The 26,105-nt window shown below is 35.8% G+C and overlaps 1 protein-coding gene and 1 long non-coding RNA gene across 3 annotated transcripts in view; both read left to right on the forward strand.

Moving 5' to 3' along the window:
* UGGT1 (UDP-glucose glycoprotein glucosyltransferase 1) overlaps window positions 1-26,105 on the forward strand; it is a 93,937-nt gene that overhangs the window by 9,717 nt on the left and 58,115 nt on the right. For both annotated transcript variants that reach the window (XM_081814651.1, XM_081814652.1), the window contains exons 3-12: window positions 279-361; window positions 2,818-2,948; window positions 9,648-9,760; window positions 12,113-12,287; window positions 13,627-13,723; window positions 14,888-14,966; window positions 17,361-17,461; window positions 18,100-18,199; window positions 19,344-19,404; window positions 24,815-24,906. In XM_081814651.1, the coding sequence (XP_081670777.1) occupies window positions 279-361; window positions 2,818-2,948; window positions 9,648-9,760; window positions 12,113-12,287; window positions 13,627-13,723; window positions 14,888-14,966; window positions 17,361-17,461; window positions 18,100-18,199; window positions 19,344-19,404; window positions 24,815-24,906 (1,032 nt within the window). The remainder of the gene's footprint in view (window positions 1-278; window positions 362-2,817; window positions 2,949-9,647; window positions 9,761-12,112; window positions 12,288-13,626; window positions 13,724-14,887; window positions 14,967-17,360; window positions 17,462-18,099; window positions 18,200-19,343; window positions 19,405-24,814; window positions 24,907-26,105) is intronic.
* Window positions 2,969-6,019, forward strand: LOC145720585 (uncharacterized). The gene is made up of 2 exons (XR_014143666.1): window positions 2,969-3,577; window positions 3,804-6,019. It is a non-coding gene; the product is annotated as an uncharacterized LOC145720585 (long non-coding RNA).

The raw sequence follows: 26,105 nt of genomic DNA on the forward strand, positions 1-26,105 counted from the left end.
TATTCCAGGTTTCTTATGGAATACCTATTAGGCTATTAATATGAATAAGTGAATAAGCTACTAAGCTAATTAGTTATTAATAGCCAATAAGCTAATAAGACTTGCTTATCATTAGAATATATATTATACATGCTTGTGTATAATATATATTATAAAAGCCAAACTCTGGACATTTGGAAACTTAAAAATCTATTTTTACTCTTCTTTAGTAATGTAGCTTATATTAGAAGATTTTATTAAGTTGTTTTATTTCTGATATTTCCCCCCTTTTCTCCCAGTGAGTTTTTAGCAGAAGACAGTCAAGAGAAATTTTGGAATTTTGTAGAAGCCAGTCAAAATATTGGATCATCCGATCATCACGGTAAAATTGAAGCAAATGCTTCTTTGACTTTGGTATCTGGGAAAATATTAGAAAAAAATGGTCTCTTTCACAGTATTTGTGGCATGGCAATTAATGGAAAATGTTTTTATCTTTAATGACTAGAGTTGTGATGGTAGCCAGCAGAGCCAACACAAACTAATACTTTTGAAGCAGTTTATAATTTTGGCTATAAGTACTGCCTTTGATTTCTTCCCCCCCGCCTTGTTTTTGTTCTTTTGTGTTGTTTTATTAGAAGTGCTATGTGGATATTTTGTAGAAGTCAAATTCATTTAAAATTACTTAGTATTAAGTATTAACTTAATTACCATTGATTTTATTCCCTTTTTCTTTTGTTATGAACTAATTACACAACTCATCTATTATGTTAGGTTCGGTATCGTTAAATTAGTGCCATCCAAAATGTTTCCCGTTATGCCTGCCAGCCACCCACAACTTGAGTGTCAAGGTATCATATGAATGACAATGTCAACTTGTTTACAGTTTATAATGTGCATTCCCACTTTCTAGTTCAGTGTAAGCTTTGTAGATGTTTGTAGTATAAACATAACTAGTCAAAGATGTGGATACACAGGCAGCTAAAACCTTGAATGTTACATTGACAGGCCTTGTTGAAGAGCAAATGTGTGAAAACAATGTGACTGCTATTAATATTTAACTGAATTGTTTTTTAACTTTTTGATTTTTATTAAAAATACAAATTTTAAAAGTCAAGTCTGAATTTTTTTGTGATATTAGTACATAAAGGTTTGAGCAAACATCTGTAGTTTGAGTTACATAATTTAGAGTCAACTGGAATTGTTTGCGTTATCGAAAAAAATCATTTTACTTTTAGTATACAATTTCATAAAACAAATTTATCGAAGTGGGTCTTACAATGAAATTTGAACTCTGACATTTAAAATGAAATTTCCTCAATATAAATGATAATATGTTCTTGGTTAAAGTTGGGGGTATGAATTCTTGGAAGTGATCATAAAAATATGTTAAATATTTTATTTGAAATATTATTCATTGTCTCACCACCCAAAGGTATTGACTATTAACATTCTGGCAGCATTTTAAGTATTTCTTTCTGATGTCTTTTTCTACTTAGAAGATGCTAAGGCATATAGAATCTTTTGTATTTTGCTTTTCAAAACGTTAGTTATATTCCTTAAAAACTTTTTTTGATACATAATATATGATTTACTAGTCAAGCTTATAAAATGCTTATACAGAAAAATCTTGTTCTCTCCCTGTCCCCGCTCCTGTTTCTTCCCTGCTTTTTATAACTATTTAAATTATTTTGTTTAGCCTTCAGTGGTTTTTTTTTTAACAACAAATACATCATATGTATTCTTATTTCTCATTCTTTCTTACAGTAAAAAAGATAGCTCGCTATGTACAGTTGACCCTTGAATAACATGGGTTTGAACTTCATGGGTCGACTTATACTCAGATTTTTTTCTGTGAACACAGTATAGTACTTAAATGTATTTTCTCTTTATGATTTTCTTAATAACATTTTCTTTAGCATACTTTATTGTAAGATTACAGTATAAAATTGCATATAACCTACAAAATGTGTGTTAATTGACTTTTATGTTATCGGTATTGCTTCCTGTCACCTGTAGGCTATTAGTAGTTAAGTTTTTGGGGAGTCAAAGTTATACGTGGATTTTTGACTGCATGGGGCGGTTGATGCCCCTAAACCCTGTGTTGTTCAAGGGTCAACTGTACATTGTTTTGTACCTTGCGCTTTAATAATATATCCTGGGGATTTTTTGGTACTGGTACGTGTATTTTTTTCCCCCTCAGATAGTTTTTTGCAATTTTTAAATGCTTCTTTCCAAACTACAATTTTGTTAATATCCTTTAATACTCTGTACTTCCTCATCACACTGCTCAGTTTTGCTGGGTTATTTGAGTAGGTAACAAACATATGGTAGGCATTGGGGATACAAAGATAAATACATTATAACTTCTGCCTATTGGGGCTCAAAAACTATTTGGGAAGAGGTAGATAGTGAGTAAATAATTTAGTAAATGATGTGATAAATGAAAGAGGTAAGGAGAAAAATATTATGGGACCAAAGAAGAGATGTACTTGGTCCAGTGAGGCATGGGGTAGGGATTGGGAGTGACTTTGCAGAGTAGGTGATGTCACAGCTGAATTCTTCTTGTGGAGGTAGGTAGGAGTTAGTCATCCAGGTAAGTGGGACAGTTACGGTCCAGGTAGAGGGAATAGTGTGAACAAAGGGAAGAAGAGAGGAAGAGTCCAATTACTTCCTGTACTCTAGAGAATTCTAAGCATTTGACAACAGTTCAAGATAGGATAGTGGTAAAATTTTGCCACGATATACCTCTGTAACACGTAGCTTTATACTTTATGAACTATCTTATTTGGATATGTCTAGTTGTACATAATTATTTTGGATAATGTTCTTCTTTGACAGGTACTGATTATTCCTATTATCATGCAATATTAGAAGCTGCATTTCAGTTTCTGTCACCTCTACAGCAGAATTTGTTGAAATTTTGTCTGTCCCTTCATTCGTATTCAGCTACAATTCAAGCCTTCCAGCAGGTAAGTTCAGTGCTTAGAGATAACAGTATTTTTTAGGGGTTGTATAATGTGATGATTGGATGTATTGCGATTGTCCTGGCATTGTGTTACAGAGCTATAACTTTTCTGATTGAAATTTCTGAGGATTTCTTTATAAATAGAAAGCAAAGCTGACATTAAATCTTCAGATCACAGGTTTTTTTTTTTTTTTTAGTAAAAATCCATAATTTGCACTTATTTTCACTTAAGAAGAAAAGAATATCCACACAAAAATGAAACTACCAGACTTCATTTATACAACACAGTGTAGGAGGCATAGTCGTGTTAAACCAATTGACTGTGAATCTGATCACAGCCTGTAGATCTAAAAGCAGTTCACAGGAAATTCAGGGAATGGGAAATACGAAGCAATATCACAGGGGTAACAGGAAAATCTGGAATGTAGGAAAATTTGTAGTTTAAATGATCTGATTCCTTCAACAAATGTTATAAGGAAAGAAAGGAGGGAAGGAAGAACTTCAAGAGAGACTTAAAGTATATGTCAACTTAATGCAATGTGTGAATCTTGTTGGATTTTGAGTTGAACAGACTCCCATAAAAAAAAAAGATGAGAGAAGCAAAGATGAGCATACACCGATCATATATTTGATGTAAAAGAAATGTTAGTTTTATTTTTATTTTATTTATTTTATTTTTTTTTTAGATTTTATTTATTTTTTAGAGAGCGAGTGAGAGAGAAACAGCATGAGAGGGGAGAGGGTCAGAGGGAGAAGCAGGCTCCCCGCTGAGCCGGGAGCCCGATGTGGGACTCGATCCCAGGACCCTGGGATCATGACCTGAGCCGAAGGCAGATGCTTAACCATCTGAGCCACCTAGGCGCCCGAAATGTTAGTTTTAAAACCGCTATTTTATTATAAAATAAAACAGGCATAGAAAACCACTCACAAGAAATATGTAGTGTAATGAATTTTTGCAAAGGGAGCACTTGTAATTTTCTTTCAGGTCAAGAAATAGAACTTAGCCAGGCCCTTTGGCAGTCCGCCCTTCTTGTGCTCTGCTCTCATCACAGCTACCTTCCAATAGGAACTACTTTATCAACCTCTTTTGAAATGACTTGCTGCACTTCTTTATCATTATATTGCCTAAGAATGCATCTCCACACAATAGTTTAGTCTTGCCGAGTTACAAAAATTTTGATAATTTTTTTTGGTGGGGGGCGTTGAATTTACAGGTTCTTCTTCTATCCCTTTCCTTTCTTTGAATAAATTTTTTCACAGTCTGTATTTTGTTGACCACATACTCAGGATGCAGTTCAACTTATTTTCTGTCCTCTGTTTCCTGCACATTGGCAGCTGATCCAGAGGCTCAATGAGAAGTGTGTTTCATCCTTTTGGCAAGTGTAAAGGTAGTGCTCTGTTTCATGAGGAGATACCTAATGTCTTTCTTCTCTTTTTGATTTAGCAGTCATTACTGCTCTATGGTTAATCCATTAATTCTTTGGGGGTTGTGAAGTGGTGACGCTCATTTTTTTTGTTGTTGTACATATCCTCACCTGGTACTGTTCACATGGGGAAGGCAGAATACATAATTGATTCTTTCCTGCTATTTACCAGGTTTTTGAATGAGTTTGATTCACTAGCATCCTTTTACTTTAACCATTTAGTTTTTTGTTTCAACTCTTTTTTTATTGTGGGAAATGTAGACAAAGTAAGATTTATCGTCTTGGCCATTAATTTAAGTGTACAGTTCAGTGGTATTCAGGACATTCTTACTGTTGTGCAAGCATCACCACCATTCATCTTTAGAACTCCTTTTGTCTTGCAAACTGAAACTTTCTACTCCTCAAATAATAACTTCCTATCCCCCCTCCCCTCTCCCCCCCCCATGCTTGGTAACCACAATTCTATTTTCTATCTCTGAGTTTGTCCATTTTAGATACCTCATTTAAGTGGAATCATACTGTGTTTGTCCTTTTGTGTCTGGCTTAATTTCACATAGCATGATGTTTTTAAGGTTCATCTGTGTTGTAGCATGTATCAGAATTTAATTTCTTTTTATAACTGAATAATATTCCATTGGATGTATACAACGTATTTGATTTATCCATTCATCTGTTGATGGGCATTTGGATCATTTCTTCCTTTGGCTATTGTGAATAATGCTGCTTGGAACATTGGTTTATGACTGTATGGTTGAGTCTCTGTTTTCAGTTCTTTTGGGTGTATACAGAAGAGTGTAATTCATGGATCATGTGGCAATTCTGTGTTTAACATTTTAAGGAATTACCAAACTGTTTTCCACAGCAGCTGCACCATTTTACATTCCCACCAGTAATGTACCAGGATTTCACTTTTTCCACATACTTCCCAACACTTGTTATTTTCTTTGTTTTGATAATGGCTGTCCTCATGGGTAGGAAGTAGTGTCTTGTGGTTTTGATTTTCATTTCCGTAATGACCAGCGATGTGGAGCATCTTGTCATGTGTTTATTGGCTATCTGTGTATCTTCTTTGGAGATTTGTCCATTATTTGTCTTTACCCATTTTTCAGGTGGATTGTTTTTGTTGTTTTGTTGTTGTTGTAATCATTTATCAGATATATACTTTTCAAATATTTTTTTCATGTTCTATAGGTTGCCTTTTCACTGTTGATAGTGTCCATTGATACACAGAATTTTTAATTTTGATGAAGTTTGTTTTATCTGTTTTTTCTTTTGTTGCCTGTGCTTTTGGTGTCATATCCAAGAAGTCATTACCAAATCCAATGTCATGAAGTTTTACCCCTATATTTTCTTCTAAGAGTTCTATGGTTACCATATTAGCTCTCAAGTTAGGTCTTTGATCCATTTTGAATTTATTTTTGTATATGGTATAGACTAAGAGTCCATTTTCATTTTTGCCTGTAGATACCTATTTTTCCAGTATCGTTTGTTGAGAGACTGTCCTTTTTTCTATTGAATGGTCTTGGCACCCTTGTTGAAAATCAGTTGAGCATATATATGAGGGTTTACTTCTGGGCTCTTTATTCTACTCCATTGGTTGGTATGTCTTTACTTATGAAAGTACTATCTGTTTTGATTGCTGAGCTTTGTACTAACTTCAGAAAACAAAATATGAGTCTTCTACTGAGTTCTTTTGATGCAGTGCGAGTAGTCTTTGATTGCTTCCTTGCTATCTGGTATGGTAAGTAGTTTCAGATTTATCTTGTATATCTCTGACCTTAGATTTGAGATCAGCTCTTTCTCTAGGAGGTTCATTAAAATTTGTTTGTTTGTTTTCTTTTGGTGGGAATGATATTTTAAGAGCACTATCTAGGCATTAGGGATACTCATTGCAAATGGGTTGGTCTTTGTTCTTAGACCTTTTAAATGGGCAGAGGTAGGAGGTGACTATGTGCATATCTAAAGGCAAATTATATAAAGCTATGCAAAGATGAAATACTTCATGAGTTCATACTGATATTTCCAATTCAGATTCAGGACTACTTTGTTACATCTGTAGGTCTTTTCTTCCACACTGAGAATATTGGTTCTCAAGGTTGTAAGGGATGATAGAATTAGACTGTCTTGTGGTTTACTTGTTTGTTTTATCCACGTTATATACACAGTAACCTTAATAACAGTAGTCATACCGTTTCCACAATTACATTTTCTTTCTTTCTTTCTTTTCTTTTTTTTTTTTTTTTTAAGTGGCAGTAATTTTTAAGTCAGACTGACTGAGCCACTTCAGGTGCCCCCACAATTACATTTTCTATAAACAGTTAAAAATTTTTCTTTGGCCTAGTTATCCCCATTTTTAAAAATGAATATATTCTACCTAGAGCATAGATGTTTCGTATTATACTCTCCCCCTCAACCCTCATTTAGTCTTAGTTCTATGAATAATTTATATCTTTAATGCTCACAACCAGTCCTTTTGCTACATGTCTTTAGTTAGTTGGCTTTCCTGAGTCTTGCTTACTGGTAGATTCCTCAAGAGGGGCTCATAGGAACAATATTTCCTCAGTTTTGCATGTTTATATATGTTAGATACAAAGTCCTTGCTGTATATCTTCTTTCCTTGGCTAAAACGTATTTCATTTTCTTTTAGCATAAAATCTTGCAGAAAGTTGGATGATATCTTATATTCTTTCCCTTAAAGTCTCTTGGTCTTTTTGTCTAGAGGCCTGAAGGATTTTAAATTTTTCTTTAATAGAGCTTACACTATATTCTAGTGAATTATGACTTTGAAAAAATTGAAGAGTGATTGTTCTGGGTCAATATTCTCAGGTATCCAGTATGTTCTTATTAATACCGAGTTTCAGATCATTTTTTATTTCAAGAAAGTTTTCTTAAAAACTTACTATAGTTTGTTTTAGTCCCTTGTTTTGGAATTCGTATCATCTCTGTCTCTGTATGTTGAACTTTCTTTGCCCAGCTTCATTGTCACTTTCTCTGAATTCCTTTCTCTTTATTTCTTTTTGATTTTTAAATATTTCCTCCTTTCATCTTCTATTTCTCTTAAGTCATTACTTCTCATGTTTTTGTGCCCCTTCTAGTTTAGTCTTCATTTCTACAATGATTTCTCTTTTACAGATTCTTTTCTCTTGAGTCTTTCGCCTCACTTCTGAGTTTTTCTATTTCTGCCTTAGGTTCTTCTTTACGTCTAGTATAATTTTCTTGATATATTTTAACTTGTTTGAAATAGTAGTTCACATTTCCATCTGTTTTTTGGCTGTGTTTTTCTGACATGGCTTTATTAGCTATGCTCTCCAGTATGGTAACCAGTAGCCATGCGTGACTATTTAAATTTAAATAAGTTAAGATTAAATGAAATAAAAAATTTAGCTCTTCAGTTCCATCAGCCAAATTTCAAATGTTTAATGGTCACAGGTGGCAAGTGGCTACCACATTGGACAGTATAGATGTAGAAGATTTCTCTTGTTGCCGAAATTTCTGTTGTACAGGCCTCATTTATAAAAATGAGGATGTTACTCTATTCCTCCCCCTCCCTTTTCTTAGCATTGTGTGGGATTTGACATTGAGACTTTTCTGCTCCTTTTGATGTGAAATTGGTTTCCTTATCTTTTAAAGGTTGGCATGGCTCCCTCTTCTGTTGATTTTAGGTAGTGTTAAAAAATACGGTGGCTTAAAAAAAATGGTGGTATGGTTTTTGAGATTTCCTTTATTCCCCTCCTGCACTTTCACTGGACTTTCTCTTTAGTTGTCTCTATATTTCTGCGCTCTCCAAGTTTTATTGGACCCTCAGCAGTTTCTTCTTACAGTGGGGTCCTGTCCTTGCAAGTCTCCTAGCCTGTGAGTTTTGAGAGTTCAGAGCAGCTAAACTGCCCTAAGCCCTTTAACCTTTTCATGGGCCTCCTTGTGCTCACCTAGTACTAGATTGAACAAATGCATTGGCCCACCATACTTTACAGTGAAAACCTGTTGGCTCTTTGGTTTTCTTGTTGTCAGGATCATCAGAATCTCTTATTAAACATCCCTCTGCTTCCTTCTCCATGGCATCTAATACCTGCAGGTCTTATGTCATAGGGATATTTTTTCCCATTCAGTTTGTTATATGTGTTCTATTGGCTATCTAGTTGCTCTGTTTTAATGAGGGAACTTGGGAAGATTGAAAGACTATATTGCCAGTTGCCATCTATGCAGAATTTTATTACTTTTTTAAAGGGTGATAATGAGGTATTTTAAAAAAATCTCTTTTATTGAGACACACTGAAACATTACAAGTGAAATATTATTTGGGATTTGTGTCAAAATGATCCATTGGAGTGTGGCAGGAAGGTGGATGAAATAAGATTGGCCATGAGTTGATAATATTGAAGCTGGGTCATGGGTACATGGGGCTTTATCATACTATTCTTTCTTTTCTTTGTGTGTGTAAGTTTTAGAATAATTCACAAAAACAATGAAGAATGTAATGAAAAGTTTTCAAGTCAGTTTTTCGTGGCCAGCTTTCCATTTCTCTACCTCTGAATTATTTCTCTTATATTTATAGAAAATGACATCTTAATATATTACATAAGTGACATCAGTGCACACAGCAGTACTTGTCACTCTATCCTTTCTTTTCCCATCTCATACTCACTCTTCTCAATATGCCTCCCATTAAAGTTGCAGCTTGACTTGTCTCATTCTGCATTGGCATTTATGCATTTCACTTTAAACATAAACTCATGTCTCATTCAGCCTTTCCCTGGAATATCTTACTATGCTTCGTAGATAATTTTATCTTCCATCTATATTCCTTTTTAGATCCAGTTACTGTTTTAGATTCTGTCATTCTTCCTATTTCAGAGAGGGGTTCCAAGTTAATTTGCATATTATATTTATTATATGGACTTAAAATACTTAATAGGGACTGTGTAATTACACTTTGATGCTTAAAGTTGAAATTTGTAAGCTTAGTTTTCTTCAAGGTACATACTGTATTCCTTGGACATCTTTTGTTACTTTCTGAGATAGAATTTTAAAGTTCTGTTTTGGGGATGATATTAACACCTACCTATTTGGGTGATATTGGGAGGAGCTAGATGAAATAATACATAAAAAACAATGATGCATAAAAACTCTTAAATCCTGTCACATCATGGGGGTTCAGTAGATGTTAATTTTTGCTTTTACTGATGTTATTTCATTGCCATCTAATTACCTATTTAGAGTATTCACATCCTTACTCTTTGGTTAGAGATCATTACAAGAATGTCTTGTGTCTTAAATGGCAGATAGCAGCTGATGAGCCTCCACCAGAAGGATGTAATTCATTTTTCTCTGTGCATGGAAAGAAGACCTGTGATTTTGACACCCTTGAGACTCTTCTCCTCACAGCATCTGAAAGGTAGATTGTATGTTTCTTCATGTAAATGTCATGCACTGCATTATGCTTTCTTCTATATCAAATCTACCATCAGATTTTTCTTACGGGTTTTATAGTCTGTAGGTACAGTTGCTTAGAGTATGGATTCTGGAGCCAGACTGACTAGATTTGAATCCCAGCTCCATTACTTAAAATAGTTTTGTAAACTTAGGCAAATTACTTAACCTTTCTTTCCCTATCTCATTTCGAAGTGGAGATAATAAGAGTACTTAATGTTACTGTTCTTATTTAGTAATGACTGAGAAATTATATAGGCTTTGTCATTAGCTTAGTAAAGAATACCTGTGTATTAAAGCCAGTGCCTGAAGTAATGATATTAATGATAATGATCTCTCAGAGTATTATTAGTTTCAGACAAAGGAGACTATTTAAAAGATCATTGCAAGCTTAATTTGAATATTAAATTGGTAATTAATGGGCTGGCTTTTTTGCTTAATGGTAGGTTTCCTGTGGTGGACAGATATAACAGGTGCCTCTTGCTGTCTGGCTGTGGCAGTAACTGCATTGTACCTTCTTAGAGATAACAGTGATCGTTCTGTGGTGTTGCTCTGCTGTACCAGAAGAGTGTTTTAGGCAGGGTAGTTCTTCTTTAGTAAGATTGTCTGCCCAGCACTTGTTCTCTGCTCACTAAATGGCATGAGAGCCTTTTACTCAGAATGACAACCAGAAAATGGGGTGCGTGTTCCAGCTATCTCCAGGTCCAGGAATGGACGTTCGAAATGGCTTGCGTGGTAAAATGCTGTTCCCTTGGAGTAAACATAATTGATTTAAAAAAACTCTTTCTTTAACTTGTTAAAACAATAATGTAGGGCTTCATAAAGAAAAGAGCCATAGTGTCTCCTCTTCTGAGAGATGGTAACTATTTTTAATGGTTTGTCGTATTGTTTTAGACTTTTTTCTGTGGTTATAAATTTATACAGGTATGTAGATTTATTTTTACAAGAGGTTTCTTTCCATTAGTACATGTAGGTGTACCTCATTATTTTTAACGCGTGAAAAATAACTGTGTAGGAATGTCCCATCGTTTTTTACTGATAGTTTTTAAAATTGTTTCCTATTTTTTTGTTTTTGTTATTATGGTAAGGTTATAGTGAACATCCGTATTTATATGTCTTTACTTTTGATGGAATAGTTTATTATAAAATAGTTTATTGTAAGAGGGAATGGCAGGTCATAAAGTCTGTGCAATAGGATCGATTAATATCTTTTTTTTTTTTTGAGAGAGCGAGCGAGTGAGTCGAGAGGGACAGAAGGAGAGAGAAAACCCTAAGCAGGCTCCGCGTCCAACGCGGGGCTTAATCTCATGACCCCGAGATCACAACCTGAGCGGAACCAAGAATCAGACACCCACCTGACTGAGCCACCGAGGCCCCCAACATCTATTAATATCTTGATACCATTATTAGGGAATTTTTTGTGAGGGTGGAGTTATAAAATTCAGGAGGAAAACTTACATTATTTCGTAGGAAGATCATAGTAGTAAAAATACGGAGGAGGGAGATGCTTTGTTGGCATTTATGTGCTTAAAGCATCCTGTCTTTTCACATTATTTGTACTTATGTTTTCAGATAAAAGGATAATCTATTTAGGGGTGCCTGGGTGGCACAGTCATTTAAGCATCTGACTCTTGATATAAGCTCAGGTCCTAATCTCAGGGTTGTGGGATTGAGCTCTGCGTTGGGCACTGTGCTCAGTGCGGAGTCTGCTTGAGATTCTCTCTCTCTCTCTCTCCCTCTCCCTGCTCATGTTCTCGTTCTCTCTAAAATATATAAAAATTTAAAAAAAAGAATAATCTATTTATATAGTAGAAAAACTTACTAAAGTTTTAGTATTGTGAAATGTGGATATGTTTCCTTTTTCTGGCTTTCATCCTTCTTTAGGAATTGGTAACAATTATGAATCAAAGCCTGCATTTTTATAGTTGGTATTTATATAATATACTTTTATTATTTTTGGTCATGAATAAGTAAGACTAATACCTAACAGTATTCTTACTAACTGAAAACTGTTTCAGATTTTGATATTCTTTGTATTAAGTTGCTTATAATCTTAAGTTATTGCTGCTGTAGCTATCTTGTACTGTTTTTAGTGTTTAAGAACTTTTTTAAGTTTAAAATTTTAAGGGGGGTGGGTAGGAGGATGGGTGAAACAGATGGGGATTAAGGAGTGCACTTGTGATGAGCACCAGGTATTGTATGGAGGTGTTGAATCACTATATTGTATACCTCAAACTAATATAGCACTGTATGTTAACTAAATAGAATTGAAATAAAAACTGAAAAAAAGTTTTAAGCTTTTAATATTTATTTTCAGACCCAAACCTTTATTGTTCAAAGGAGATCACAGATACCCCTCATCTAATCCTGAAAGCCCAGTGGTGATTTTCTACTCTGAGATTGGTTATGAGGAATTTTATAATTTCCACCGCCAGCTTATATCAAAAAGCAATGCAGGCAAAATCAATTATGTATTCAGACATTATATACTTGTAAGTATTGATTTATTTTAGCACTTTTATAAATGTTAATTTGCCCAGCATGATCTTAGCACGTAAGCTAATAATATTCCTCGTTTATAAAATTATTTGAACTGCTTTTCATCATATCTGTTATTTGCACACAGGAGGTACTTTGCTTGCGTTTCTGAAGAAATATAAAACAATTATGCTTAAAAAATGGCTTAATAAAGTTTACATTGTATTTAAAAATGAACCACCTAAATTATATTTTCTAGATTTAATGTGATCAGCATACTGTGAAACTGATTTTTTTTTTTTGAAACTGATTCTTGAATTCCATTCCTTTTAAACCTTTTTTTTCATTTTGGAATGTTTTCATTTGATGGAAAAGGGAGGATTTCTAAAGAGATAAAAGCAAGCAGAGTTGATTTAAAATTAAGTTTTTAAAATCTTTTGTAACATTTAGCATTTATATATATATAGATATATATATGTATGTATGTAAACATATCAGCCTTTAAAGTTTCTGTGTCATAATAAGCTCAGTAAAATTGAGTGGTAAGTCCATACAAGTAAAATAAAATTTTTAAATGAAAATTTGTATGAAAAGAAATAGATTTTTTTTAATATCCAGTTTTTGGCAACTGCTCTCCTTCCCTCTGCTTTCCAGGCTTTATTGCTGTTACTAAAGATTAAAATATCTAAAGCGCCATCCTCATTCAGGATGGTGGTAAGCCTGTGACAGTTGGTCAGCCCAAACCCTACCTGAAGACATTTAAATTTCAATTAAAAATGAACACATAACACACATGGTCCCAACAAAGTACTTCAGGGTTTGAAACCTCATCAGTTTTTTTTTTTTTAAAGATTTTATTTATTTATTTATTGGAGAGCGAGCGAGAGAGAAACAGCATGAGAGAGGAGAGGGTCAGAGGGATAAGCAGGCTCCCCACTGAGCCGGGAGCCCGATGTGGGACTCGATCCCAGGACCCTGGGATCATGACCTGAGCCGAAGGCAGTCGCTTAACCAACTGAGCCACCCAGGCGCCTGAAACCTCATCAGTTTTAAACCCTGCTATGTAGGCTCTGGAACTTCCTTTTCTTTTTCTCCATTTCTTCACATGGTTTGGCTACTTTTGCCCTGTCAGCTGTCCCTTCATCTGGTTTTGCTTCTACTTTGGAATTCCCATTCCCATACTTGTGGAGATACCCCAAATCTAAAGGAGGCTGGGATTCCCATGGAAGTTTAAGTATATTTTGAGTGCATAATCCTGGGTGGTGGCTATATGGCATTAACATCCTCATGTCCTGTACACTGTGACATGTAAAGAACCAGATAGTAATGGTGGAATACTTACTCTGCTTGCAGAATCCCAGGAAGGAGACTGTTTACCTCTCTGGCTATGGTGTGGAGTTGGCAATTAAGAGCACTGAGTACAAGGCCAAGGATGATACTCAGGTGAAAGGTGAATTTGTAAATTAAGACCAATGTGTTTTCTTTTCCTTAAATGTGAGTGAAAGGGAATTTGTTTCCTTAATGCAAAATAATAGATTTAGGAGTATGATGAACCTGTGTTTGCATTCTGGTTCTGTTACCTCTGAGTTGGGTGATGTTAAGCGAATTCCGTAGGTCCTAAATTTTTTCTTTGTAAAGTGCAGATAATGGCATATGCCTCCTAAAGTATTTGTGAGGAGAAAATAAGATGTATAAGTAAAGAAGGTAGCACAGTGTTTTTGTACAAAAAGTTCAGTAACTGTAGCTGTTGTTATTGATGATATGTAGTTCACAAATAGCCATTGATATGTGACCCAGTGTGAAATCTTAAAACTATCTTATACTTAATGAGTAATTTTGTGTTTTTTATTATTTTCTGCATTTGGAATAGTGTTTTTTTTTCTTATGGATATACTTCCTATTGTGCTACTCTAGAGTTCTGAATTCATTATTTCAACCACAAGTTTTTTTTTTTCTCCCAAAGATTTTATTTATTTGAGAGAGAGAGAGAGTAAGTGAGAGAATGAGCAGAGGGAGGGGCAGAGGGAGAGGAAGAAGCAGACTCCCTGCCAAGCAGGGAACCTGACATGGGGCTCCATCCCAGGACCCTGGAATCATGACCTGAGCCAAAGACAGATATTTAACCGACTGAGCCACCCAGGTGCCCTTAAACACAAGTTTTATGTGCAGTCTATTTCTTCCTTATGCGCTCATTTTAATGATTGGTTTGAGTAAATGGAGGATAGTCTAGTACTTCATTATTCTGTTCTCAATAATTATACTTAGGATTAAGTTGCTTAATTGCAGATTCTTCAGAATTTTGATACTGAAAAATCCACTGTTCATAATTTTAAGGGTATTAATTTTGAGCTTGTTAACATATAAAATTTTCCAAAGTGTAAGGAAAAAATCCATTTTTACTTTCTCCAGAACACAGGATATATTGAAAACACATTTACTCTGTTTGTTTAAAAAAAGACTCTGCAAAATGTTCGTTGAGGTATTCAGTGTTTTAAATGGTATTATAATTTAAGGTGTTTCTAATTTGCTTTCCATTATTCAAATTTTATGAGGTTAATAACATTTTAATTTCCCTTCTAAACAATTAGACATGTATTTGCTTGTGCTTTTATAGGAACTGAGGTAAACACCACAGTGATTGGTGAAAATGATCCCATTGATGAAGTTCAGGGGTTCCTCTTTGGAAAATTAAGGTATGGCATATTATTTTGGGAAATGCCCTTATTCTCTTAAAGCTCCAGGCTTCCTCCCATTAATAAGCATCATCTTTCTCATTACTGTCCGAGTTACAGATCTCTTAGTAGTACTTTATATATGTAATCTGATACGAAGCAATTACCACTTCACTTACTGTATAGTTTATGATCTCCAGGCATCCGAAGCACATTATTATTAAATGATATTAACGTGGCCTGCCTATGGCTTTAGTTGATTTCCGTTTCTGGGCCTTGCAGTTGATGACATAAAGTTACATTCCAGTTTTTGATTCACATAATAGGGATATCTAATTGTTTCACTCAATTTTTCTCAAGATAATAAAAAATACTTTAAGTGAGAGAGGTCATAGCTGTTTACTTAAGCTAAGCATAGCCTCAAACAGTACAAAAAAGGTACATTCAGTTGAAATATATTAGACTTTCCTTTATATGAAAGAGGACAAAAGATGTTTTCTTGAAGAAAATTTCATAGCCATTTTATGAAAGTATCATAGAAATTTATAGCTGCAAATTCTTCTTAGTTGTTATTTTAAATGTTGTAGTTATTTCTATTATGCCTTGATAATTGTTTAGAGTCCTGAATAGTTATTTTTCTATTATGCCTTGAAAATTATTTAGAGCCCTGAATTCTGCTTTATCTGGAAATCTTAATTAGGACAGCCCCAGTAAGTTTTTTGGCTTTTGTGTTTTTGTTTGTTTGGGCTTTTTGTTGTTGTTGTTGGTAAAGGAATGGATCCTGAAGAAATATGTATAGGTCCAGTTCCATATACTTGAGCTTTAATATTTGGCCCAGTGCAATGACTTAATCAGGCTAACAGGTTAGCAGAGATGACTCAGTTCATGTTGAATTTCTGTGCACAAGTTCAGTTCATCCTATGCATATGCATGTTTCTTTGTGTTTAACACAAAGAAGTTTGGGCCTCATTAGTATGCAGTCAGAGTCCATTTTTATTGAACCCAGGTTTCTAGAATCTCTTCATATTCATGTTTTTTATGTTTGCTTTTTGGATAGCATTATGATTTTATGTATTTAGAGCACAAAGCTAGTATGTATTGAAGACATTTTCTTTTGTGGACATTCAGAATAGTTATTTAGCTATCTAAAGTAATGGGACCATTTTCTGATATTTTTATCATGAAGAAGATTTTGTAGTAACTAATTGAAAATGAATTGGTTGGAAGGTGAAGAATCAGAGTAAATATTTTACTTTATGTGGCATTTAAGAAATTTTGAGTTTCTAGCATTTAAAGGAACAGAATTACTCTACCAGCCATCTGTTGTCTGATCTAAATGATACATATCTGCGTCTTATAACTTCTGTTTTACTAGCTTTAAATAGAATGTACTATATTTCAAGATAAAACTAAAGGAAACCCAATAATCTTGGTTAGCTTAAGTTGTATTATTCATGTGATTAAAGGATTTATGAGCATGTAGCTGAAAGAAATCCATTTTGGGACTGGCAGCGATATATTTCCAGTTTTATTTTAAGAAACTAGGAAGATTAGTAAAGTATGGAAAACAATAGAACACACATGTACTTAACACCCATAATTGATGGTTGTAATCATACTTGTTTTTTGGTTCCAAAGAACTTTTTTTTTTTAAGATTTTATTTATTTATTTGACAGAGAGAGACACAGTGAGAGAGGGAACACAAGCAGGGGGAGTGGGAGAGGGAGAAGCAGGCTTCCCGCTGAGCAGGGAGCCTGATGCGGGGCTCGATCCCAGGACCCTGGGATCATGACCTGAGCCGAAGGCAGACGCTCAACGACTGAACCACCCAGGCACACCTCCAAAGAACTCTTTATCAAGTTTTTTCCAACATACGCCTTCTTTTACTTAAAAAAAAAAAAAAGGGTAAAACACTACAGGTAGAGTTGGGGTCCCCTTTCCCCCAATTTTCAGTCCCATTACCCCTCCCTGACACAGAGAATCACTATTGTAGTGATTCATTTTTTTAATCTGTAAATTTTATGGTTTTTAAAGTTGTAATTTTCTATATTAGCTTATTTTTTTTAAAAGATTTTATTTATTTGAGAGAACACGAGCAGGGGGAGGGGCAGAGGGAGAAGCAGACTCCCCACTGAGCAGGGAGCCTGATGCAGGGCTTGGATGCAGGTCTCCATCCCAGGACTCTGGAATCATGACCTGAGCTGAAGGCAGACACTTAACTGACTGAGCTGCCCAGGCGCCCCTATATTAGCTTATTTTTAAGAAAAATAATTATGCTTTAATATTTTTCTTATCTTGTAGGAATTTTCTTATTGCTAAGGGGAAAATTATGAAGATAAAATTGGAGCCATCTTCTAAGTGTGCTTTGAGAAGGAAAAGACAGGTTAATAAGACTGATTTTATGTTTCTTTTAGAGACCTGCACCCTGACCTGAAGGGGCAGTTGAAAGAACTCAGAAAACATCTTGTGGAAAGCACCAATGAAATGGCACCTTTAAAAGTTTGGCAGTTGCAAGGTAGTAAACATGTAGAGGAATCACTGGCCTACTTTTTGACTAAATTTTATGGTATTAAAAAAAATTTAGAATTTGAAATTAATGTTATCTATTTGCCAAATTCTGAAGGTACCACAGCTTTTCAATATAGAGTGATTAATTATGACTAATCAGAAAAGAAAGGAAGTCCTTTTGGAGATAGATAACACTATGCAGAAGTAGATATAAAAATGAGTGCCAGATCTTTATCTGTGTAAACAGATACATAAGTGGGTAATAGTACAAACATGTTTGTCTTAGTCTTTATGTTTATATATATGTTTCTTGAACAATGTATCTGTTGAATGTTAAAGACATTAACATGGCAGGATATATTTTTGCTTTTCTGGTCCAAAGATCTAGTTATCACATTATTTTTTTTAACATAATTTACTAAAGTCTTTTGCTATACTTTGTGGGGACCTATGAAGTGCATAAAACCTGAAATTAAATCATGGGCACTCTCTGAAATGGTTACATTCTCAATTACCAAGAAAATTGTGAGAAAGAAATTTTTTTTCTTATTTCTCTTTGCATTAGATTAATGCACTTTAAATTGTATTTGACCTTGTTGCAGATCTCAGTTTCCAGACTTTAAATTGTATTTGACCTTGTTGCAGATCTCAGTTTCCAGACTGCTGCCCGAATCTTGGCTGCTCCTATTGAATTAGCTTTGGTAGTTATGAAGGATCTTAGTCAAAATTTTCCTACCAAAGCCAGGTAATAAAGAGTAAGGCTCTGACACATTTTTCTCTTTGACACATACATTAATTATCTTCATGTGTACATGCAAAATGAGGTGAGTAAAATATGAAAATGCTTAGAAAATTAAAGTTTTACTACCAGTACCATACCGCTAATCATGCTTCTTTTTGGGAAGGTGGCAATGCCATACACTGTGTGGTTGGAGAGACCCATCTAACTTGTGTCCTTGGCTCTGCCACTTGCTAGTTGCATGATGTTTGCAAATAAGCAACCTCTCTTTACCTCACTTCCTCAGCAGTAAAATGGAAATAATGATACCTACCTGTCAGGATTGGATGAGTTAACAAAATCTGATGTCTGCAGATATAACTAATCTAGGGTCTGGCATGGACTATAATGTTTTGTTCCTGAAGAGTTTCATATACATCATCTTATTCAAACTTGATGAGGAAAATGAGTTCTAGAGGCTTTTTCATGGTGACACAATAAGATTTTGAATGCAGCTTTTTTTTGATATTGCTTTCAGTTGTATAATGGTCCTCCACATCTTCTAAAAAATGATTTTAAAAGCCAAATTTTTAGAGACTAATGATTTAAATGGTTGCCAGTGTTTTTCTTGAATAACTGAACAAGGTGTTTTGACTTCTGATGTGAGATATTTTATAAATAAGTTTTTTTATTTGATTAGTCTTGGAAAATATTTCTTAGACTTATAAATCATAAAGTACATTCTCATTTAGCTCAGCAGGCTATTGAAGATATACATGTAGGATTACACCTCCACCAAAAGTGCTCAAATAGTATGAGCAGTCTGTCACCTTAATTTAACATTAGATTTTAGCCTGTGAACAGTAAAGATCATATATAGGAATGGAGTTACACATACTTAACCTATGATCTTGGGGATAACTGCACTTGCTTTAAAATGCTGCTACTGCTGCTACTTTTCTGTGGCATCATATCTTGTAGTAAAATGAAAATATACGTACACCTGAATGGAGAAATGTATTTAATTATTTGTGAAGGTGAAGGTTTTTTTTTTCATTTAGTTTTTTGTAATGTATTGAGCAATGTGTTGTTTTATACATAAATATAGGGAAATTGAAGACATTTATATCAAATGTTAAACTAAACACTAATAACATTTTTATTTATTCAGAGCAATAACAAAAACAGCAGTGAGTTCGGAACTTAGAACCGAAGTGGAAGAGAATCAGAAGGTATTACCCAGTGAAAAATCACTATTTTCCTTTCTGTTTTGTATTGTATCTTTAAAGATGAGGAAATCTGAGTTACATCAATGACATTTAACAGTTTTACCTCCTTTTAGTAAAGATGGTGGTGTTTTATTTCTGTAATCGTTTTTTATATTTTTAATTTTTAATCAGGGTTGAATATGAATATAATTCAAACATCAGGGGTGCCTGGGTAGCTCAGTTGATTAGGTGTCCAACTCTTTTTTTTTTTTTTTTAAAGATTTTATTTATTTATTTATTTGAGAGAGAGAATGAGAGAGAGAGAGCACATGAGAGGGGGGAGGGTCAGAGGGAGAAGCAGACTCCCTGCAGAGCAGGGAGCCCGATGCGGGACTCGATCCCGGGACTCCAGGATCATGACCTGAGCCGAAGGCAGTCACTTAACCGACTGAGCCACCCAGGCACCCCTAGGTGTCCAACTCTTGATTTTGGCTCAGGTCATGATCTAGGAGTCCTGGGATCAAGCCCCGTGTCAGGCTCTGCACCAGGTGTGGAGTCTACTTGTCCCTCTTCCTCTGCTCCTCTCCCCACTCCTGCTTGCTTGTGTCTGTGCTCTCTTTCTCTCTCAAATAAATAAATAAATAAAATCTTAAAAAAAAAAAATCAGATGGTGCCACCACTTTGTTTAGATAAACAGCATCCTCCTAACATGACTTCCTCCCTGTTTTGTCCCCCTTACTAGAAGTATCTGCTTTCAACACTAAGCTAATTGTTTTGATATTTATCCCCAGATTTCTAGCAAGTTTGAACTGGTACGGTGTTTTCCAATTTCAGCCTTATGTCTTGGCCTCCATTACAAGGATGAAGTTTAACTTTCACTGCCCCTCACCCCTATGTCTGCCATTACTCCATATTGGTACTTCCTTGTCTCTCCAATTTCTCTGTATATTTTTGTTGTGATTTCATCGATTTTTGTTCTGCTCCACTGTAGTCTGGTGGTTCTTTATTTAGGGCATACCAGTTATCCTGGGACCTTGCTTTAATCTCTTTTGTTGGATCTCCTATTCTTGGATTCCAGGTCTTCTTTGTTTTTGGTTTACTCCCTTATTTTGGTGTAGCACATTATTCTTCATGAGAAGAGTTGCATGTGAGGTAAATTTCAGACTCTGAGAAATCAAATTTCTGATTTCTGTTTTTTTTTTTTTAAAGATTAATTAATTTATTTGAGAGAGAGAGAGAAAACACAAGCAGGGAGGCGGGGCAGAGGGAGAGGGAGAAGCAGTCTCTCCACTGAGCAGGGAGCCTGATGTGGGGCTCGATACCAGGACCCTGGGATCATGTCCTGAGCTGAAGGCAGACGCTTAACCGACAGCCACCCAGACATCCCTCCATTTCTGTTTTTATTGATATCTTGGCTGGGTATAGAATTCTAGATTGGAAGTCATTTAGAAGTTTTGTTACCGGACCAAAGTGGGTCTGCTCCTTCGTAAGTAATAAGACAGAGACTATACCAGGTAGAGTTGCCTTCAGAGGTCATCTTTATTTGTATAAATAGGGAGATCACAGGGAATAATTTCCAAAGCCATGACTGTTCCAATAGGGGTAAGCTGCCTCCTTTTATTAGGGTTTGGGATGACTATTCCCTAAACTGGGGACTTTAACATTATAACGAGGCTGAGGAAGGAGCACTTGCTGATTCATCTGCACAGGTGTCATCCATTATCCTCAAGTTTCTTTCTCTGTTCCAGCAATTTGTTAGTTTCTAAAAGATGAAATTGACAGACTGAACCTTTTAGGAGTTTCCTGAGTTCAGTAGGTCAGTCCTGAGTTCAGGGGGTCAAGGGTGACAGTTTGAAGGCATTGCTTCTTGGAATTTTGGTTTCTATTGTGGATATTGAGAAATCTGAACCCTTGGTATGAGATCTGTTTTTTCTTTCCAGAATCATTCAGGATCTTTTCTTCAGCCCTATAATCTGAAATTTCACAATGCTGTGCCTTTTAAGAAAATCTCTGTACTGTTGGGTGAATGGTGGCCCCTCCAAATCTGGAAAACAATTTCCTTTAGTTTTGGGAAATTTGCTTGAATTATTTCTTTGCCTCATTCCCTCTGGTTTCTCTTTTTTGTTTTCCTGGAATTCTTCATTTTTAAGGTATTGCATCTCCTTGACTAGTTTGTCCTAATTAAAAAATACATTTTATTTCTTATTTTCCAGTTCTTTTATGTTTTATTTTTAAACTTTCTGGGAAAGATTTTCAACTCCTTTGTTGATATTTTTTCTTCAGTTTTCAAATCTTTAATTTCCAAGAGTTACTGTTCTTAGATTCCTCTTTTTATGGTGTTCTTTTATCTTTCTGAAGCTATCAGTGGTGCATGTGTATGTTTTCTTCTCTCTTTTTATTTAGTTATTTAAAAATTTCTATTTATTTATTTATTTATTTTGTTAATCACCCTATATTACATCATTAGTTTTTGATGTAGTGTTCCATAATTCATTGTTTGTGCATAACACCCAGTGCTCCATGCAGAACGTGCCCTCTTTAATACCCATCACCAGGCTAACCCATCCTCCCACCCCCCTCCCCTCCCCTCTAGAACCCTCAGTTTGTTTTTCAGGGTCCATCGTCTCTCATGGTTTGTCTCCCCCTCCTATTCCCCCCCCTTCATTTTTCCCCTCCTGCTATCTTCTTCTTCTTTTTTTTTTCTTAACATATATTGCATTGTTTCAGAGGTACAGATCTGTGATTCAACAGTCTTGCACAATTCACAGCACTCACCGTAGCACTTACCCTCCCCAATGTCTATCACCCAGCCACCCCCCCACCCCCCCCTCCAGCAACCCTCAGTTTTATTTATTTATTTTCAAGATTTTATTTATTTATTTGACAGAGAGAGACACAGTGAGAGAGGGAACACAAGCAGGGGGAGTGGAAGAGGGAGAAGCAGGCTTTCCCGCTGAGCAGGGAGCCCGATGCGGGGCTCAATCCCAGGACCCTGGGATCATGACCTGAGCCGAAGGCAGACACATAAAGACTGAGCCACCCAGGCACCCCTATTTTCTTCTCTCTTGCACCATCTGTTTCCTCTTAAGTTGACTTTCTTTTTGTCTTGGTCTCTTGTCTTTAATGTTAGAGGCTTTCCTTACATGTTTGGTGAACCGCTGCTCATATTGAAGAGAATGAGGCAGTAAAGAGCTTGTGGGAAGCCTTAAGAATGAGGCTTTTGACTGTAGGCTCTCCTGGTATGACAATTTCCTAGTTCACCCCAGTTCACCCTCAGGTGTCAGTATCCTGATACCTTTCCTCTTGAGCTGTTCAGTCACCAGAAAAGGATCTTCTGATCTTCTGCCTGGAGGGTGAAGTCTGGCTGCCTGAGTAGAACTTACACCCAGTCCCCAGTTTTCAGTGAGGGGTCCCTGCCCTCAGTTGTGCTTCATTTCCCCAAGTTCCCAGATTCTCTCTTTCACTCTTTCCAGGGAATTTTCCTTCATTTTTCTGGAGTAGAGGGAGTCATGACAGCAGTCACCTTACTGTGTGAGCAGGGGGGTCTGAGGGCTCTTATCTTTAAAAAGCTGTCCATCAGAACTCATTTTCTAGCCTAGTGATTACCCCCTTATACATGTGTTCTTTGTGCTGTCAATTCTTGAGCCTTTTGAAGAGTTCCACAGGATAACTTGTGGTTTCTGTTGGCTTTTCCCACTGTTGGCCTGCCATTCAGCTTTCTCGGGGTTGCTAAGACAGTTCCTATTCATGCATTTCCTTTCCACCTTCCAAAATTAATTGCCCTTTTTCTTTTTTTGTTCTCTTTGTTGTTGTGGATTTATAACTTTATAAAAGTCCTTTTTTAAAAAACTGACATTTCAACAGAGTTTCAGGAGGGAAAAAAAGAAATGCTTGTGTTCAGTCTACTAACTTTACCCCAGATTTTTAAAACCTTTACATGTGAGATATTAATTACATAGATCTGAGGAATAAGTAAACCAAATTTATCTCAAATATTTACTAAGTTGAAGAAACCTTATTAACAGTTTTTATTTACTTTATTTTTGATTTCCAGAATAACAGTACCAATACTTAAGCCTTTTTCCCCCGCAAGAGAACAAAACATTAAATTATATAGACTGTAGTATTTCCTGGATTCTTTTTTTTTTTTATTAAATGTTTTGTTAAAGTATAAAATACAAAAATATACAACACATGCAAAAATGTGCACAAATGCTCTATCTTTAGTGTGATGCATTTTCACAAAGTGAACTTTGCTCTGTTACCAGCACCCAGATCTTGAAATAGATAGAAGTCATGTTTAGCAGCTCAGAATCAGTGTTCCTTACAGTCAGAAGGTGTACAGCCTGGGTGTCAGTGGACATGGAGTTTTTCTTGCCCATGTAAGAAATTCCATTTCTGAATTGATGCAACTTTCCATTTTCCCCTTATTTTATCTGCAATTTAATCCTTGCAGGGCAAAGAAACAGAGGCTGTGGCTTCCTCATCGTTTTATGCTTTACGCATGCAATACTGGACCTTAAAGTTTACTTGTCTTAGTCTGCTGACTCCTGGGAAATGAAAGGAGCTCAACAGTCCCTGTCCTTCTTGTTCCTGTGAGAACTAAGGGCTTAAGTTCTGTCCCTAGTATCTGAGTAGTTTTTTCCCTTTGCTGTGTAGATTAGCTCCCTGTGGTGTAGAATATGAATAGTAGTCCCAGTTTCCTTGGAAGGAAAGAGTAATTAAATGGAAAGATAGAAGTCAACAGAAGCTACAGCATGGCATCCAAGCAGTGTGTCTGATGGGTCAGGCAGGTCTGAAGGGCTGCAGGGACTGCACAGTCACCTGTGTGTCAGGGAGCCACCGTCTCAGGGAGCAGCAGTTGAAGGGCCCCATGGAGACCAGGTCTTGGACAGTTGGGTGCACGTGGGTGCTGTCTCCAGGGCAGCAACTCAGCTTCTTAGTGTGCATTAGTTTGAAGGTTTAAGGGAGGTGTGGGGTCTTGAAGCCCTTTTAGATTAGATCCCCGGAGTTCATCAGGAAGGCCCAGCTGTTAATGACTGCTATCACCACCACCTTGGTTGGCATCACAAACAGTAAATAGTAAAAGAAGTCCCCTTTTATGAAAATGACCCTCAGCACTTGGCTTATTTAATCAATCTCCCTCCTCCTCCTTCCCCCAACATTATGGGAAACAGTTGTATTAATCGTAGTTGGAAGGAGGAAAGGGAGGAGAGGTATATTTTACATGAAACAGTAGTTTCATTACAATGTAGTAAATGCTAAGAATGGTCTGTGGGAGTACATAAAAGGAAATCTTAACCCAGCCTTAGGGTTTCCTATATTAAATAAGAGGGTGCAACATTTGCACATACACTAAAGTCAGAAAGATGGAAATTTTTGTTAAACATACTCTTCTTGCTCCTTAACTTTTTTTTTTTTTTTAATATTTTAGTATTTCAAAGGAACTTTAGGATTACAGCCTGGAGATTCCGCGCTGTTTATCAATGGACTTCATATTGATTTAGATACACAGGATATATTCAGGTATGGATAATTTTTATGCTCTGGAAAGGTTTTATGATGTTAGCTTCTCATAGCATGTTCAGATTGTTTTTCCTACTTGACGTGGCATGTTGCAAAGCCTAATGGCTTATGAGATGGAGTGAGTAATGAGTCCTGAGTCCTGAGTGGATGACTGGGATGACACAATAATACTGTCATTTGTTATTATAATGTACTTTCAAGGCCTTGGACATTGAAGGCCTAAGTGTCTTTTGTGGATGCCCTTTTAGAGCTATAGTTTTTCTCTTATCCATAAAAAAAGAGTGCAAGTGGGTTCTTTTACTTATGGAAACAGTGTGCAGTAGGTTTATTCAAAATGCTGCCTCTGCCTCCCGTGTCTCAGAAGGTGTTCCATCTTACATATATTATTTGAATATCTAGGGACGCCTGGGTGGCATAGTTGGTTAAGTAGCTGACTGTTGCTTTCGGCTCAGGTCATGATCTCAGAGTTGTAATCTTAAGAGTCATGAGATTGAGCCCCATGTGGAGTCTGCTTGGGTTTCTCTTTCCCTCTCCCTTTGTCCCTCCCTTGCTCTCTCTCTCCTTTCTCTCTCAAATGGATAAATACATCTTAAAAAAAAAAAAAGAGTATCTACCTTTTTATATTGTTAAAATGTAGTTCAGGACTAACTTGCTCTAAATTGACCTTATGAATTTTGGGGGGCGGGTGGATAGTTAGGTAGAATTCAGATTTTGTTCTTGGAATTAAGATTGACACAGTTGACACTATGGCTTCATAATAGTGAAAACAAAAGCTACTGCTACTGCTTCCGAAGAACCAGTTCCCCCAATAAGATATTTTAATTGAGCTTTTATGTCCTTCTCCTGCTTTTCAGAGCTAGTAAAAAATAAAATGGTTGTGGATGCTTTAAAAAGATTGTCCAGATTTGTAATTTTTTTTTAAGTAAAAAATATGCGCCTATCTCTTTAATTTTTCAGAGTTTACAAATTGAGTACTTGCTTATTTAAACAGTTTTAAGTGATACACAGATAAAAGAACTAAGAAAAGGAGAGTCTTCATCCTGGCTTCTTATTTCTTCTTCCTTCCCATCTTTTCTACCTTCCCTAGCAAACCTTTACGTTGGGTATAAATTCTTCCAGACCTTTTACTGTGGTTGTATATGTGTGCATCTTGTAAATTGACACTGATGTTGTAACCTATGTTAAATCTATATAATGTA

Source organism: Leptonychotes weddellii, chromosome 3 (genome assembly GCF_054177405.1).
Source record: "Leptonychotes weddellii isolate Sample4059 chromosome 3, ASM5417740v2, whole genome shotgun sequence".
Classification (NCBI taxonomy): Eukaryota; Metazoa; Chordata; class Mammalia; order Carnivora; family Phocidae; genus Leptonychotes; species Leptonychotes weddellii.